This window comes from Dipodomys spectabilis, unplaced genomic scaffold (assembly GCF_019054845.1).
Source record: "Dipodomys spectabilis isolate Male_0828 unplaced genomic scaffold, ASM1905484v1 ptg000081l, whole genome shotgun sequence".
NCBI lineage: Eukaryota > Metazoa > Chordata > Mammalia > Rodentia > Heteromyidae > Dipodomys > Dipodomys spectabilis.
The window spans coordinates 1022302-1039725 of record NW_024870758.1 but is presented as its reverse complement, the minus strand read 5'-3'; the positions used below and the strand labels follow the sequence as shown (position 1 = coordinate 1039725).

Below are 17424 nucleotides of genomic sequence, written 5' to 3'. Positions count from 1 at the left end.
CCCATTCCACACCTCAGGAAAAGTAGCCACAGGTCCCAATGTGAAACACTTGGCATCCCATGAAAAGAATATGTGAGCCACTTAGCTTTATATATCCCAGTCTGCCCTGCGGTACTTGCGTTTCCCCTCCCCTAAAGCTCATTTTCCTCCTCTCTCCTTAGCTATATATCCCTCCCTCACTGGGTGTGAGGTGGGTAATGGTCTCCAAGCAAAAGGATCAGGTTGTGAATTAATGCAGTCCTCTTCAAGTAACACTGCCCCACACTTCCCTAGCTCCTACCACCAGGAGATGGAGAATAGGCTGGTATGGGAATGCAAAATCCTCTACAACAGCCCCTTCATTCCACCCCAACTGCAAACTCTTAGAAAGGCGTGAAATTAGTCCTGCTTGTCAATCACTGCACACAGCTGGCCTCTGGCTACATTCTACCATAAGGAAAGGGGAAGGAAACTTCTGAAAATTAAACTATGTGAGAAGCCTCACCCTAAGGGCAAGAAAGGTACTTCCAATTGGCTTCTCACCAGAGTAAAGGCTCACCTGTAGCCCCAGGCCTCCTTCTGAAGAAGAAAATGAGAAGGTAGGCCACTGGTCACCTAAACCAGAGACCAGAAACACACTCAGTGCTGTACAAGCACTTTGTCAGAAGCCTGTTAATGAGGAACATCCAATCCCAATTCTAAGTGTCTTTCCTTTCAAGAAATAGTTTAACTGTCACTAGCTCTGAGATGCTGCTGATGGTATTCAGGAGACAACTCTGTCAACTAAGAAGGTCAGTGTGATGGAGGCGTGAGTCAGTGGCAGGTCCTTGCCGAGAAGGTGTGAGGCTGTGGATTCAAACCTCAGTGCTGAGGGAGAAATCTGAGTTGAAGACTGGGTGTTGATGGCTCGTGCTTACAATCCTAGCTAGCTATCAGGAAGCTGAGATATGAGGATTAAGGTGCAAAGCCAGCCTGGGCAGGAAAGTCTATGAGACTCTACCTTCAATTAATTAGCAAAAGGGCAAAAGTGGAGGTGTGGCTCAAGCAGGAAAGCATGATCTTTGAGCAAAAATGCCAAGTGAGAACGTTAAGCCCTGAGTTCAAACTCAGTGCGCACGCGCGCACACACACACACACACACACACACACACACACACACACACACACACACACACATACACGCACACAAGAAGTCTGATTTGAATATATTAACCAAAGAGAGGGAATAAGGGCATTATAATTTGTACTCTACCTCAAAAAAAAAAAAAAGTTGGTGGAGTACACTTATGGCAGAAATAGGAGGTGTCTAGATCCCACAAGAACAACTACAGCAAAAACATTTCCTAGTCTCAAAACTAGAGTGTTTTCCAAATTGTCACCAGGGTACCGTTACTACCGTCAACTCGTGTTGGCAAAGCACACACAGGGCAGAGTGAAGGGGGAACTGTAGTGGAGAGCCACGTAAGCAGCAGCTCTGAATTAGTCAGCACCGGTTTCATCAGCCCCTAGGGCAGCCCCATCTATCAAGGGGCGAAGAGCAGCTAGCAGTTTGGATTCCCTACTAGACTCTTTCACGGAGAAAACCTTACTTCTTCACACCCCTGACTTTCTCAAGTGTGAAATGGAGGTTACTGAAGCCACAACAAATGGGATGTGGCCTGTTAAGTAAGTACTAGGAAGTCTTTAAAAAATGCAAGGGTACACGTGAAAATGAAATCAGATGAAAGCAAACAAGTAGGCAAGAAAAGAAAGAATGAACAAATAAGCGAAAGAAAGGAAGGAAGAAGAGAAAAGAAAAGAAGAGAAGAGAAAAGACAAGGGAAGATAACCAGGAACCAGTGGTTTACACCAGTATAACTACTTAGGTGGCTGAGATCCAGGGCATCATGGTTGGAGGCCTGTCTAGACAGAAAAGTCCTAAAGACTCAATCTCCAAAGTAGCAAAAAGCAAGGAGGTATGGCTCAAGTAGTAGAGCACCAGCTATGAACAATCTAGCTAAGTGAATATGAGGGCTTTAGTTCAAACCCTGCTACCAGCAGACAACAGAAGGGAAAGGTATAATAAACTCAGGTAATAATTAAACAGGTAACTAGCCAACATAGACATGACAAGAAGCTCAATATTGCTATTGCTATGAGTTATTCACACTCAGGAAAGTAACAAGTATTGGCTGAAGATGTGAAAAAACTGGATCCCTTGTGGACCACTGGTGGACATGGAAACTGGACAGCAGGTATGAAAAACAGTATGGTGGCTTTTCCAAACATAAAAATGAAATTGTGATCCACCAAGTCCACTTGTGGGATATGAACCCTGTTTGGGGTACTGAAAGCAAGGTGTCAGGGGTATATATTATTCAGAGTTGTCAAATGGGGAAACAGATAAGCAAATCAACATTTAAACACAATGGAATATGATTCAGTCTCATAAAGGAAATTCTAACACACATTATGACAGAGCTGAATCTTAAAAATATGCCAAGTAAAATGAACTAGACACAAAATGACAAAGAATAGAGTTCTCTTTTTCTGAGTACCTAGGGCAAAAAATCCAGAGACAGAAGTAGAATGAAGTGCTAATTCTAGGTTGGAAGACTGGGGAGTTAAGGTTAATGGGTACAGATTGCATTTTGCAAGATGAAAAGAATTCTGCAAATGGATAGTAGTGATCATCCCCTAACTGTGAAGGTACTTAACCACTGAACTGAACGCTTGAAAATGGTTACGATGGAAAAATCTTACAGTGAGTATATTTTACACAATAGGAAAACATGGCAATAAAGTCTTCCTGGGGAGATAGCACTGTAAAAAGCCAACACACATCTTTCAACTTTTCAAACTGCAGTACCAGCTACAACAGTCTACATACAGACCTCCACCGTTGGGAGTGCTGGGATACTCACCTCACTGAGGTAAATAAAAAAAGAACAGGTGGACCCATCCACTCCGTAGTCTGCGTAGCAGGGATCTGAACGCCACATATCTTTCATCCACTGAAATGACAAGAACAGAGAAACATGTCTCAGTAACCTGTTCTGTGTTTCACATACTTGATGGAGAAGAGCAATAGTGAGATGAGTGGTTCAGGCTGTGATCTGAGGACAACCAGGAGATCATGAGCTCAAGTCAGGAACCACAGCAACATAGGCTTGAGCTGGGCCTGAGCAGTAGAGACAATCTAGAAGAGGGAAGATGCTATCAAGATCATATACCCCCAGGGACATCTAAATATCCCATGGGTACTGCTGTAAGGTCCACTTACCCACAGTAAGTGGCCTACTGTGGGTAAATGGACCTTACAGCAGTCATGGAGGGAGGTCACTGCTCACAGGCCTTAGTGATCATTATAGATGTTGATCCAAAAGGACATCTAGGTTGCTCTCTTGGCCCTAACTGCAAACCTGAACTAACATATTTCTCTGAGCTCTACTGGTCAGCCATGGTCTCCCCAAGGACAAACCATAATAGGAATTAAAAAAAAAAAATGTTGGGCTGGGATGTAGTTGAGTGGTAGAGCATATATTTAATATGGGCAAAGCCTCAAGTTCAATCCCAAGCCCCCAAAACTAAATAATGAAAAAGTTAAAGCTAGTAATGGTGGTGCATGCCTGTAATTTCTACTAGGGAGGGAGTACAGAGGTAGGAGCATCTGGATTTAAGGCTGCCAGCCAGGATAAAAGTATGAGACCTTAACTGAAAAACAACAAATGAAAAACCAAAAGGACTAAAGGAATGGCTCATGTACTCACATACTTGCCCAGTAAGCAGTTCAATCCTCAGTATTATCTACCACTACCCCTCAAAAACAGGGGAAAAAAAAGAAAAGAAAAGAGTCAAGGGCTAGAAATGCAGATCAATGAGAGAGCACTTGTCCAGCATTCATGAAGTCCCAGCATTTGATACTCAGCGTTTAAAAAAAAAAAAAAGACAAAAATAAAAGTAAACAACCAAAAGAATGGAAGATTGACCATATATCTCTGGGCACTGAACTAAACATGCAAATGTGACCTTTAAACCACTATCCTGATGAAATGAGCAGGGCCCCTAGTGACTGTGGGAACAGGGAGACAGTCATTAAATAACAGCTGCCCCTTGTCACTGTGCCTTGAAGGATCACCCACAGGAAGCTGGGAAAGAGATGAAAGGAGCTTCAGAGACAAGGCCCGCATGGAAAGTGGCCCTGGCTCTTCCTGTCTGAGCAGTAAGAACTATTGCTGACCACCTATGTAGTTAGCCTAAGCAGAGTAGAGTCGTCATGGTCACGGCCCAAAGCTGGTGCCCTTGAAATGACTTACTTCACAGGCCCACTCACCCACTTGAATCAGATCAAGGAGGATGGAGATGAACAGCCACTGCCTATGTCTTACCTTGATCTTCCCCTCGCAGTGTGGGTAGCCATCCATAGGAGGCAATACACATTTCTCTTGAGCTCCATTAATGATATCTGTAAGGAATGGAAAACAAAGTCCATAACACAGAAGCCAAGACCAGCACTGCAGACATATTCTGGCCCATGAAATCATGACAGCACCAAACATGTCTGAGCATTCTAAGGGAGATCCTTACCCAAGGACAGCCCACCTACAGGATAGCCAGACACCTACCCTGCTTGTTGTTTGGTCACAAGGATGAGATGGACTTGTCAGATGGCTTTCTTGGAAATGTGAAAGTAAACTGAGGCATCACAGAAGCAGGGAGGTAGAAATGAAGACATTGTATTTATAGGCTCATTCTAAGCAGTCAGGCAAATGGAGATTGAATGAAGACTGTGTGAACATATAGGCACAGTCTCAAAAAGTCAGCAGAAAGAGGGTTTAGAGGAGCAAAGAGCCATCAGTGACATATTATTATCCTGAAGAATTCCCATGTCAATTTCATGAGGTCTGGCTTCTTTCAGAACCAGTTCTCAGATTTCAGTCTCCTTAGTGATTTAATTTCCCTGCAATAAATCCCTTTAAGCCAGGAGCTGATAGATTAAGCCTGCAATCCTAGCTACTAAAGAGGCTGAAATCTGAAGATCATGCGTTGAAGTTAGCCTGGTAAGAAAATATGGTGAGATTCTTAGCTCTGATTAGACAGCAAAAAGCTGTAAGTAGAGGTGTGGCTCAAGTGGTAGAGTGCCAGCCTTGAGTAAAAAATAATAAAACTAAGCAGGAGTATGAGGCCCTGAGTTCAAAGCCCTCCAGGACCAGCACAAACACATTAATAAATCCCCTTTATAGTAACTGGATTCCTATACTTGAAAACTACAGAGTCAAAACTAAAAGAATGATTTCAAGAGGTTTACAATCTAAAGGTGGCACTGACACATGAACAACAGAACAGTATTATGGAGTAGGCAAGGAAATGATATCAACTCAATCAACTCATTTTCCATTGGCTAAGGAAGGGTTCTAGGATCCAGTGACCCTTTAAATGAGATAAGAAGACAAAATAGGACTGAGACAGACAGATGGACAATCTAGAGATGGCACTCAAGGAACTGAGGTAGTTCCAAATTCAGGGACCAACTTTGGGAAACACTGACAAGTCAGACAGGAGCAGACAGAGTCTATGGAAAAAAGGCTTTAAATACCACAGTAAGAACTATGGTCTTTGCCTAAAGTCACAGTGGTTATAATGGGAATTTTCTGTAGGAAGGATTGTGTTGAGATTGAAGATAACCCAAAATAACTTCTTTATTTTCCAGAAAAACTTGGGAATATATTATTTATTGCCATCAAATACTAAGCACAAAGATCTTAAATGGCAGTATCATTTGATAAGGATATCTAATACCTCAGTTGCTGTTGGGGTAAGAACAAAGTTAACATTAAGGAGGATTTAGTTGTACCTAATACTTGAAAGCCAGTCCTTTCGATGATCTGAAAGTCTTGTCTTCCTGACTTAGCATCACTACTTGCTAAGGACAGCAAAAGCATAAAAATCAACACCCTCCTTCTCAGAGATGGAAGGAATTGTCAATCAGTAAAGTCATTAGCTTATCAGAGCCTCTGTTTTACAATCTGTAAATTGATGATGACTGTAGCTTTATTTTGTCTAGCTCTTATTAAGTTAATATTTGTAAAGAGTATGGCCTGGCACAGCTGCTTTTCTGGAAATGCGTTCTCTGTATTTCTGAAATAAAAGGCTTGAAGGGCCGGCTCTTCTACTGCTCCTCTCCTCTCATACATCAGGATCCAGAAGCCACTAATCACCAGAAACTACAGAGGACTTTACAATCATGATGACTCCTCTAACTGTTTTGAATTCTAATTTTGCTGGGTAATACTTTCTAAGTATATAGGCAGCTGCAGAGGTTCAAAGAAATCAAGCAAACTCTCGTAACAGTAAGGGTTGGGCTAATTAGACATCTTAAGGGGACATGCCCTCTTTTGGGGGAAAATAATCCTATCCTACTACAACATTCCACTTCTGGAATGTTCAGGACCAGAAACTGAGAAGCCAGAGGCTACAGAGTTGGAGGCACAGGAGAGTAGGTATTAACCTTAACCAGTCTAGGGCAGAAAACAAAGTCCTGTTGCTGATGATGTGGGTGCTTTTCACTCTGTTTCAAGAAATGAAAATATGACATGCTCAAAGTGGGCAAACTGCTGGTGGGGGGCCAGATAGCAAATGGTTTAAGGTTTGCATCTTCATGTTTTGTCACAACTACTCACTCCTGTTAGAGTAGCAAATAAAAGAAATACGTGAATGGGCGAGGCTTCTTTCTAATAAAACTTTATTTAGGGAAATAGAGACAGAGCTCTACCTTTGCTATGTTGGGAGATTCCCAAAGTAGGATCCTTCTTTCTGAAAAGATCTGCTGACCCAATTTTCTTTCAGGATTTTTGCAGACATTCCTGTGTCCGAGAGTCCCTTCTCAGCCTCTTCTGTCCTCAATACTTTCTCTACCCTTCCTTTAGTAAGACTCAACCAACCCTCACTTGCCTGGAGATATTAGTTCTAATTCCTCCTTCCCATGCTGAGAAGATCAGGATTTAGTTTAGGATTTGGTGTTGCCCTCTTCTGAACTTCCCTAGTGTACTGCTCACTCATTCATTCCCTTTTCTTTGTATTTGTCCATCTTCTCTCTCATGGCAAGGGGAACCTACAAGATGGCAATGCCTTCTTCCTGCTTTAGCAGACACTCAGTGGGTGCTATTAGAATGGACACAGGGATGTTTCTGCCAGCCCCAAATCTGACTTCTGGAGGAGATCGAGATTACGTGGAAGCTCTGGATAGGCCAGAGTTTTATTCTTCCTCCTTGGCAGTTTGTGAGCCCATCCAACCAGAGTTTCCTCTACAATTGTATTATCTTAGAGATGAACTTCCTCTCTATTATCTAGTTACCCAGTAAGAAGTCTGAACAGTCAATGGGCTTCCTAATGCTTTGGTTTAATGGTGTTCTAGGTTGTAGGATGGAAACCAACAGTGACTGGAGAAACAGAACCTCCTGTCTTCCAGCATGGATCGAAACTGCTTCTCCAAATCCAACCAGGAATAACTTAAGTGAGACTTTCCATCACTACTTAGCTCATCCTCAGAGGATAGTTTCTCCATTCATTTCCATCCTAATGACAAAGCATTAGCAAATGTTTTTTATTACATAAGTGTCCATGGAAGACTATTACCTGTGACCTGAGTTTAAAAAAAAACAACCACCACCAAAAAAAAATCCAACAGAACAGGTTTTCAAGCCTGTGTTTTTGCTTTTATAGGAATGCCTGAGCTTACTATATAGGAGTCCTTGGATTAGAAGATAGGGTATCCTTATTAGAATCTTCTCTGCCTCAGCTATCTCCTCTGCCATTTTTATCTTTTAAGAGCAAGGGGAGGGGAAAACAAAAATGTTAATGTATGTGTTGAAGTTCAGCTCATATGACTATTTAAGATTCTGTTTCATCCCTTACCCTCACACCAGCCTCATACACAAAAGTTCACTATTAAATAGGTAGCAATGCTTACCTAGGTCAGCTTACATAGGTATGAAAACCTGATACTTAGTCACCGGTCCCCACACAGCATAGGTGATGCTTGGATGCTGGGCTTAATCTAAGGCAACAAGCATTATCTCTATACCACAAATGCTTATGGTTTGGGAAGAGCAGACACACGAAAGCGGCAACAGCACCAAAGCTGTCACCAGCAGGCAGAATGTTATGTCCGGTCAGGTTTCGAATTTCCCTTGAAATCCACACAGATGCACCAACAGTGAGGGAGACTCCAAGGGAAACAACTGCATTTTAAAGACACACTAAGCAGCAGAAGAGACAGAGAATCAGACCTGTCTTGTTCTCTTAGGCTTCCCTCAGAAGCTGAGGGAGAGTGGGAAGTGGGAGCCAGATCAGGAGTGGATGGTCAGGGTGCCTCAAAAAGGAGAGAGAACAGAACAAGGTGATCCAGGTCAGGACGAGACGTGAGGCAGACCATTACAGAGCACTCTGCCTTTCTCAAGTGCTGTCACATAAATCATTACATTTTACAATTGGGAAGAGAGAGACTTCATCCCATAATGAGGAAAAGAGAACCCTTTAAATCCTCAACACCAATCTCCAAACTCAGCCCACTAGCTGGAAACCTGCTATAAACTGAAATGTCAATGCTATATATGTCCCCCTCAGACACGGCGTGGACTCCCTACTAGCTAGCTGGGTGAAGGGATCTCCTCGATGGCAGGAGGTTAAGTCTGGGCTGCATCCCATACTTCCACACATACATGTGTAGAAGCTCAGCATACTAGAGACTGAATGAATATAGAAGCTCAGCATACTAGAGACTGAATGAATAAGTGAACAAACAAAGGTAACACAGCAGGGAAGAGCCCAAGCTCCAAAGGAGTAAAGAAACTCTCACAGACAAAAGGGAAAAGGAATGGGCCACTCAAAATCACTGTCGAAGAACTTTGAGTTCTGAAACACATACTACACACTGCCAAGAGAAACCACACTGGATGAAGGGTTAACAACACAAAGGGCAGCAGTGCGAAAAGTCCTTTCTGATGCTGAGAGAGAAGACAAACTTACTCTCCAAGGGAGTTACTGATATTTGTATCTCACTGGCATTTAAAAAAGAGGTTTTTATGTCTCTATGAGATGTGATCTTCATGAATCATACATTAACTGTCTGGTGCTTTTACAAAATCAAATGCAAGCTTCATTTGGTATCACGAAATCCATCTTGAAATTGACCAGTTCGATGCAAGTGCACACACACACACATTTTCATTTAAAGCTTCCTTGACCATCACTGACACAGCATCATAAAAACTCACCTACCAGACACTCATTTAACATTAATGATAACCACTCCTCACTTCATCTGAACAAAACAGATCTGAAAATAGGCTGTAAAAGAGTCTCTCAAACAAAACAAACCCCTTTGTACTACTAAAGATAGCAATTTGTTTTTAAAGGGGGCAACAAAGGAAAGAAATGGACTTTAAATCAGACATCAGACTCACTCCTGATTCTACCAACACTTACAGGTATACACACATAAGCATGTGACTACCTGATCCTGAGGGATGGTGATTATGGGGGCAGGGAGATGAGCATGGGTAAGGAAGCCCCATGCAAAGGCAGTTAGCTATTCAGAGTGACAGCTAGTCTACCAAGAAGACAACACACCATCTAGACTCATGACCTGTCCATCAACCATGGCACTAATGACAAGTGTTTGAAATGGCACTTCTGTTTACTTGGAAAAAAAAATCATATTAAGTGAAGTAAGCTAGTCTCGAAGAAACATAGGCTCCATGCTTTCCTTCATTTGTAATAATTAGTATACGTCTAGGATAGTCCTAGCAGAGGACCACAATAGCTCATGTACATATGATCATATACAATGACGCTAATCGAAATGAACTCCGTGATATGGAGACATGAAGTGTTTTGTTGTTGTTGACATTATTGTTAATGTACTGTATCAAGTTCGTTCATTCTTTTGTTTTCTTTTTTCCTTTGGTTTATCACTGGTAGTCACTGTTTTTGAGTCTGGTACCCTGTGTCTGGTATATACATTTATCTGATTAGGGGAAGGGAAGGGGAATAACAAAATGGTGAAACAAGGAAAAGGGTGACCCAATGCAACAGTGATACTCACAAAACACTGTGCTGGAAATGAACTTTACAACTTGGGGAGTGAGTTGTTGGGGGTGGGGGAAGGATAGGGAGAGAAAACAGTGTTTGACAAAAGAATGTACTCATTACCTTACTTATGTAACTATCACCCCTCTGTACAACACCATTACAACAAAATAAAATAAATAAAAAGAACTTACAGAACACCATCACTCAGACGTTTTTAATCTGGAACACACATCTGCTAGCTTAAAGAAATCTGCTTCCCTCAACATTACTAGTTTAATACAAAGGGGAAATAGAAGGAGTTTAGTGGGGGGAAGGCAAACCAAAACAACCTCTTAGAAACTTAAAAAAACCCATAGCCTTCTGTTTGTCCCTGGAAGCTTCAGGAAACTTGAAAATCACCTTATCCAGTCTCTTTGCCAACAACTAGGATAACCATCTCCTTGAGTGAGGGCTCCCTTCAGCCCAGTGCCACCCACACATCTTCCTCTCAAAAGATAAAGATAAAGGTCTCCAGTGACCATTTTGTGTGTAGGACAAGGTAGCTTTTCTCCTAGCACACCTGATATGAACACTGGCCACAATTATCAGATGGCTGCTTAGTGCACCCAGTTGAGCCTGCCATAGTCTAGCTGCTCAGGGACAGCCAAGAGCCAGTAATCTCTATTCTTGGTCCACAGACCTGGATCTTGCCAGCACCTCAGTTTGAGGGCTTGGCTGCAGGAGCAGCAGTATATCAAAGGGAAACCAGGCATGATGAAATGCAGTCTCCCATTAAAAATGAGCTCACCAGTCATTCTCAGCTTGGCAAATATTCATTTAGGGCTGCTTTCCATTTGCACTACGTGAAAAGTGACTGAGTTTCTGTGAGTCATGTATCCATATTCCAAGTGTATAGCTCCACAGCAATAAGAAGCTTCCGGTTTACCTCAGGAACGGGAAGGCAAAATATGGCTAATGGGAAAGAGTCAAGGACCTCCAGAGGAATAAACAGGTTGAGTGTTCTTTATCTGGAATGTTGGTACCACAAATATTTCAGATTTGAAAGATCTTCAGATTTTGCCCTTTCCTCGTTCAGGATTATTCCCAATTAGAAAAGCTCAACTTAAAATGTCCCGGAATTTGAAATTTTTGAGCATGTTAATTCTAAAAAAAAAAAGATTCAGATTTTGGAAGATTTCAGATCAGTACTTCGAAAAGACTTGTTTTACATTTTATTCATTTCTTTTTCTTTCTTTTGTTTTTTTTCTCTATTTTCCTATTTATTTCTCCTCTAAAGCTGAAAATATAATGATCACTGCATCAAAGAGTAATGAGAAAGACTCCCAAAAGCTTAAGTTGTCCACCCTCTGCTTTGAATGGTTCATCAAGCTGCAGCTTAGAGGAAGTGTCTTCTCTATTCACTAATGGAGCAAAAGTCAGTAAGCACCCTCTAGGTGCAGGGTATGGAGTGTTCAACCCAGGTCTTTGCTTTCCAGGTCAAGGTTATTTCTACCAAACTGTCTCTAGGCTTAAGAGACACACCATACCACCAGCATTCTCACCACATTGGTGTTTGGAAAATCTGAAAAGAGAATGTGGAAGAATAAAATAACAAATTTTCATTCCTCCCTGAAAGAATACCTTCAAGGCCTCATGAAACCTGGAGCTCCTGTAGTTACCTATGTATAAATACTAGAGTCGGCAAGAAAATCACATGAAAATACTGCCAAGAATAAGCAATGTCCTAAAATTTCTGATCACAATTTAATAACCTTAAGGTGATTAGATATTACTATTGTTATTTTTTGCAATACTACTTGCCTATTTAAGTGTCTAACCATTAATAAGGTTTTCGCTTTTGTTGGTAAATCACTAGTAAGAAAGAGGAGCTGGGACTGAGAAAGTGATAAGGCATGTAAGAATGTCAAAATACACATCCTACATCGAGATAGACACCAGCCCTCCATTCTGATATATTCCAAGCCACTACTTCTAAAAGCATCAGCCAGAAAAGAGGCTCATTATTAAACCTAGACACAATACACAGAGAGAAAGCAATTAGCATTGTCACTGCCACTGACAAGGAAAAAGAGCTTATCATTACTAGTCATTGAGGAAATACTAATCAAAAACACAGGAGAAAAGAATTCAAAGCAACTAACATAGCTAAAATAAAATTCTGATACTAGCAAGTGTTGACAAGGATACGGAAGAATAAAAACCCTCAAGCACCAAGCGTAGAAATATAAAGGTAGATACAGCTGCTTTGGAAAATATACTAGCAATTCCCTCAACAAAATAAATAGGTTTATTTGACCCAGCAATTCCACTCCTTTGTTTACAGTATAGATGAAAATATATCTATAGAGAAACTTGTATACAAATGTGCAAAAGTAGCTGTATTCAGAACAGCCCCCCACCCCCAATTAGAAGCAGCCCAAATTCCTGTCAACCTATGACTAAACCAAATGCAGCACATTTACAAAAGAGAGTAAAAGGGAGTTTAGGGTTAATAACACTACCACATGGATGAATCTCAAACATTATGCTAGGTGAAAGCAGTTGAAAAGTCTACATATTTGTATAGTCTTAGTTACACGAAACACCCAGAATAGAAAAGTAAATAGAAACAGAAAACAGATTAATGTTTACTCAAGAGTTGAAGGAGGGGAGGCAGGAGGTAAGCAATAGCTAAAAGATAGTTTATTTTGAAATGATGAAAATATTCTAAAATTGACTGTGGTAACAGTTGTACCGCTCTGTGAATCAGACTTCAGATGTGTAAATTGTATGGTATGTGAATTCTATCTTTATATCTTCATATAGCTGTTACGACCCCCTCCTCTATACACTCTGCTACTGATTCATTCAACAAATAGAGCCCCTAAGTTGGCATCTGCAATGGTTTTGGTGACTTCCTGGGAAGTAAACAGAGCAAAATAATCTCTGCCTTGGTTTAGGTCTCCAATAGGTCTTGGAAGCCACAATTAACTCACCAGAAAAGGTATTTTGACAGGATGATGCAATTGCAGTAAAGGACCTTCCACAATGAGAAGATTGAATAACTAGAAGAGAAGCACACTAAGTGCTTGAAGGCATGAGGGGTGTTTCGGGGATCTGGCAAGCCATTGGTTATTTCCCTGATGTAATCTCCCTCTATTCCACAGGAGCTAAGACTTTAGTTGAACACCTGTATACGCAGCTAGGGTCACTTTCACACTAGATGCAGGGCAAGAGAATATGAGAACAAATTCCCAGTCATCTATAATTTCATAAAAAATCATCTCTTCCCTCTGATTTTGGCACTTCCTATGGACTGGAAGTGGACACACTATGACCCAGAGGGGGGAAAAAAGAGAGAAAGAGAGAGATTGTTAATCCTGAATGCCCATGTGGAGTTGAGCCAGTTTTGGGTTGGATTGTTCTCTACTGGAGCCCACATAGCACGAGAGAGAAACCCCTCGGTCTCATTTCTGGATCTCTCTGACAGGGTATCTTAGTTGATACCTTAAATAATCACCAGATAATAAGTGGGAATTGAGTTGACCTCTAAAACAGGAGCAGGACCACACAGGAGAAATGTAAGTACATAGGAACAGTATTAGTGACAGCCAAAACAGACCTGAGATTCTTCCTCAAACACCTACTGCAATTTACTTATATGTGTACTTACACGCTTGGGTCAACTAAATTAATCTTCCTGACAAATCTTAGAGGAAATACTATTACCTCCTTTCGACATAAGACACTGGGGTCAATTACTAGCCAAGTTACTAAGATCCTGGCAACTTGCTAAGGTCGTTGGGTAACTTACCAATTATCAACTGTCTGTTCATTTTTCAGAAACATTTAAGAGGTTTTAATTTTTTAAATTTACCTCCTCCTCCAGATATTCTGATGTTTTAAGTGGCCTAAGGAATGGCTCTGCCATTGCTCTTTTTTATTCTCCTCCTGCTCCTATACCCTAGGTGATTCTAATGGCGAACCACAGGTGAGAACCTAGAGGATAAAGGTTAAAATCAATTGAGTAACACAGAGGAAGAGGAGAAGCCTGAGGTGGGCAACAATTTTATCTATGTTCCAATGTTTTCTATAGAGCAAATCCACTCATATGGGAAGGGGTAACGCAGGGTAGGGGAGAGCAAGAGTGCAGGTGCTGTGCACTATAGATTGGGTTCAGAACACAGACTCAGAACACAGTTTATCACATTTATAATCTCAGGCAGAAAGGGCACTGCATGCATGCACTAGTTACAATGGCTATGACTATGGGGAAATAACCAGTAGTCTTTGAATAGAAAATCCACTTGCTGGAGAAAAAAAAAGGTGAAATTTAATCACTTTCATCCATATTCATCAAATGTGACCACATTAAACTTTAAACGATATTACATAAGATCTTGACAGGTAAATAGTTTGTACCTAGTGTAAACTCCCTAGGAGTCAAAAACTTGTGTTTCACTGGTAAAGACACCAGTGCCATTTTTCTCATAGAGAATTTATAAGGACAATTATGAATGCCCAACCCCTTATAATGGCTTTTGAAAAATAGTCCCTTGAACCTAAACTCTAACTGGTACCTATTTTATATGTAATTGGTAAATCCTATCTAAATGTATTTTCAAAAGTCATTAAAAAATCTGCAATCTCCTAAACAGATCAACCATCTTCTAAAACATTATCTTCCCTCAATACCACTATGCATGATGCCTCCTCATTAGAAAGCTATCAGAGCCTGGAAGGGACACGGAACTGCACGGAAGCCCAGATGCACTTGCAAGACTAGCTCTCTACAAAGCCTTCACTGCCTTCAACTCCAGTTTCATAGAAGGTACAAGTGTGAGTAGTGGCTGTATGTTAAAAAATGTAGTTTTACTATCTAACAGATGTCAGCAGGGATTTGCTCTCTACCTCTTACTAATTTAGCATAACCTGGGTACATCACCCAACACCTAGGAGACTCTGCTTCCTCACTGAAAAACAGAATCAGCAAAACCCTGTAACAACCTAGGTACTATGTCTGTTGCTCACTTACAGCCTCATTCACCCACCAATCTCCAACTAGAGGCTCACACCTGTAATCTTAGCTATTCAGGAGGATGAGATCTGAGGATTGAGGTTTGATGTCAGCCAGGACAGACAAATCTGAGAGATTCTTATTCCACTAACCACCAAAAAGCTGGAAGTGGAGGTATGGTGGAAATGGCAGATGTAAATGAAAAAGCTAAGTAAGGGTATGAGGTCCCGAATTCATGTCCCAGAACCAGCACCCACACCCACACACACGTGCACACACGCACACATAACAATCTCCAAATCAGAATGTGGGACGCAGAAAGAAATATCCATGGAAAAGAGTATGCACAGACCACACTGAAACAGCACATACTATCTCTCATTCCATCACTGTATTTACTGGTCCGATATATTACCCTATGAATTTATGTTCTTTGTGCCTGCTCACCATCCTTGATTAGTTTTATGTCACCATGCTTGGTGGAGTGTGGTATGTACAGTGATTAAAGTGCTTTGGGTTTATGGCATTTGTCTTTTTAAATGAACAGAACAGCACAACAGTATACACTTGTGTGTGTGCATGTGTGTATACACAAATATCTCTGGGACTGGAAGATAAAACTGTAATATAATTTGAATAATCACAGTTCTTTTTATGCATACATCTGCATGTATCATCACTATATAAATGGCATTTTCTATAAGTATATACTTAATTTCTGTTATCTCTTTTACAACAAAATGTTCTTCAGAATTCTAAGTGAGTAAGGAGCACAAAATATTCTACATGGGTATCCTTTATGTGTCTGGTGACAATAAATAGGCAGAACAGTCACTAAATTGGGAGGTTACTTTTGTATTTCAAAAATAAAAGAGTTATACTGATATCATACTTCCGAAAACTTTCCCTCCATTATATTTTTAAAAACAAGACATAAACTGCCATGTTTCAAGACAGCCTCAGCTGTCACCTTTGACTTGAGAATAACTGAGAAGAGATGGCCTATATTAAAAATTCAATATTATACTGGCAAAACTGCATCCATGCGGGCCTAAGACGATTTTTACAACTAGTTTTCTTTTTCAATAAGGCAGGCAGGGCAGAGTCTCCCTGAACTTCTACTGTTCACTCAGGCAAGTCGCTAGAGGAGGTAAAGCAGCATGCTGGTTTATGAGAACAGCGACATGCCTTAAAATGTGTATCTTTTTTTATCCCTCCAAATAACAGTGGTACAATTTCTCTTCTAGGACAGACTTGAAAAGCACAATTCACACATAGTTTTCATTTATTTGATTTGTGTGTGTGTGTGTGGGGGGGGGAAACTTGACGGAACTGGGACTTGAACTCAGGACCTGGGTGATGTCCTTGAGCATTTCCACTCAAGGCTACTATTCTACTACTTCTGCCTCAGCGCTACTTTTGGCTTTTTGGTGGTTCACTAGAGAGAAGAATCTTATAGACTTTCTTGCCCAATCTGGATTTGAATCATGATCCTCACCTCTCAGCTTCCAGAATAGTTAGAATTATAGGCATGAGCAACTAGCACCTTGCAGTTCACGAATTTTGGATTCCTCTCAGAATGTCAACGGTAAGGTTTGACTTGGATTGTGTTAAGAAAAACAAAGATGAAAAGAAGTATATACAGTCTTTGTGTGGGTGTGTGTATGTTCATATTTCTGTCTCATAACTGAAGAAATACGGAATTAGAAACTATAGAAAGTTTGCTATAACCATGGGCTATTTTGATTGTACAAAATTGCCCCAAATAGGTAATTTTCTTCTTACCACACAAGGCCCTCTGTTTTAGTCACTTGTCCCAAGCTTTCCTGCAGCTGCTGGTGGAAGGGCAGGGGTTTTAATTGGCCTCTCTGATGTCCCCAAGGAGGGAGAGCTCTGATTACACTCTTCACAAGATAGCAAGATATGCTTTTGTTCTCATTTTCACATAAATTGAGATTTTTGTTTTGTTTTGATTCCTTAGTTGTGGTCTTCTGCTTTGCTTTTTTAGCAGGGAAAAATAAATTACAAAACACTTCAGAACTGAGATTACTTGACAATAAATTTTGGTTACTATAGCTTTTTTTTAAGTAGAAAAAAATTGGTAAAAAGAAGTCACAAAGAGGCCAGAAAATTGCAAGCAATTGGGTTCAAGTTCAGTGAAAGACAGAGTTATTTATTGCTCTTGTGTGGTTTATTGCTATTGACTTAACTTATATACCAAGCCTGCTGGATAATGTCCTTGGTTGAGGATGTCTTTCAAAGACCAAGTTCTTATAATTTAAATTCTTTTAACCTTGCTTAGCTCTTGGCAGTGGTGTTTCATGTAGAAAAATAAACATGCCTAATATACTAACCATGTAAATTTCAATATTCATCTT

The 17424-nt window shown here is 40.7% G+C and overlaps 1 protein-coding gene across 3 annotated transcripts in view; it reads right to left on the bottom strand.

Moving 5' to 3' along the window:
• Positions 1 to 17424, bottom strand: part of Mgat5 (alpha-1,6-mannosylglycoprotein 6-beta-N-acetylglucosaminyltransferase) — a 228350-nt gene that overhangs the window by 151027 nt on the left and 59899 nt on the right. For all 3 annotated transcript variants that reach the window (XM_042683383.1, XM_042683384.1, XM_042683385.1), the window contains 2 exons: positions 4347 to 4423; positions 2883 to 2972 (listed from right to left, as the gene is read on the bottom strand). In XM_042683383.1, coding sequence (XP_042539317.1) covers positions 2883 to 2972; positions 4347 to 4423 — 167 coding nt within the window. The remainder of the gene's footprint in view (positions 1 to 2882; positions 2973 to 4346; positions 4424 to 17424) is intronic.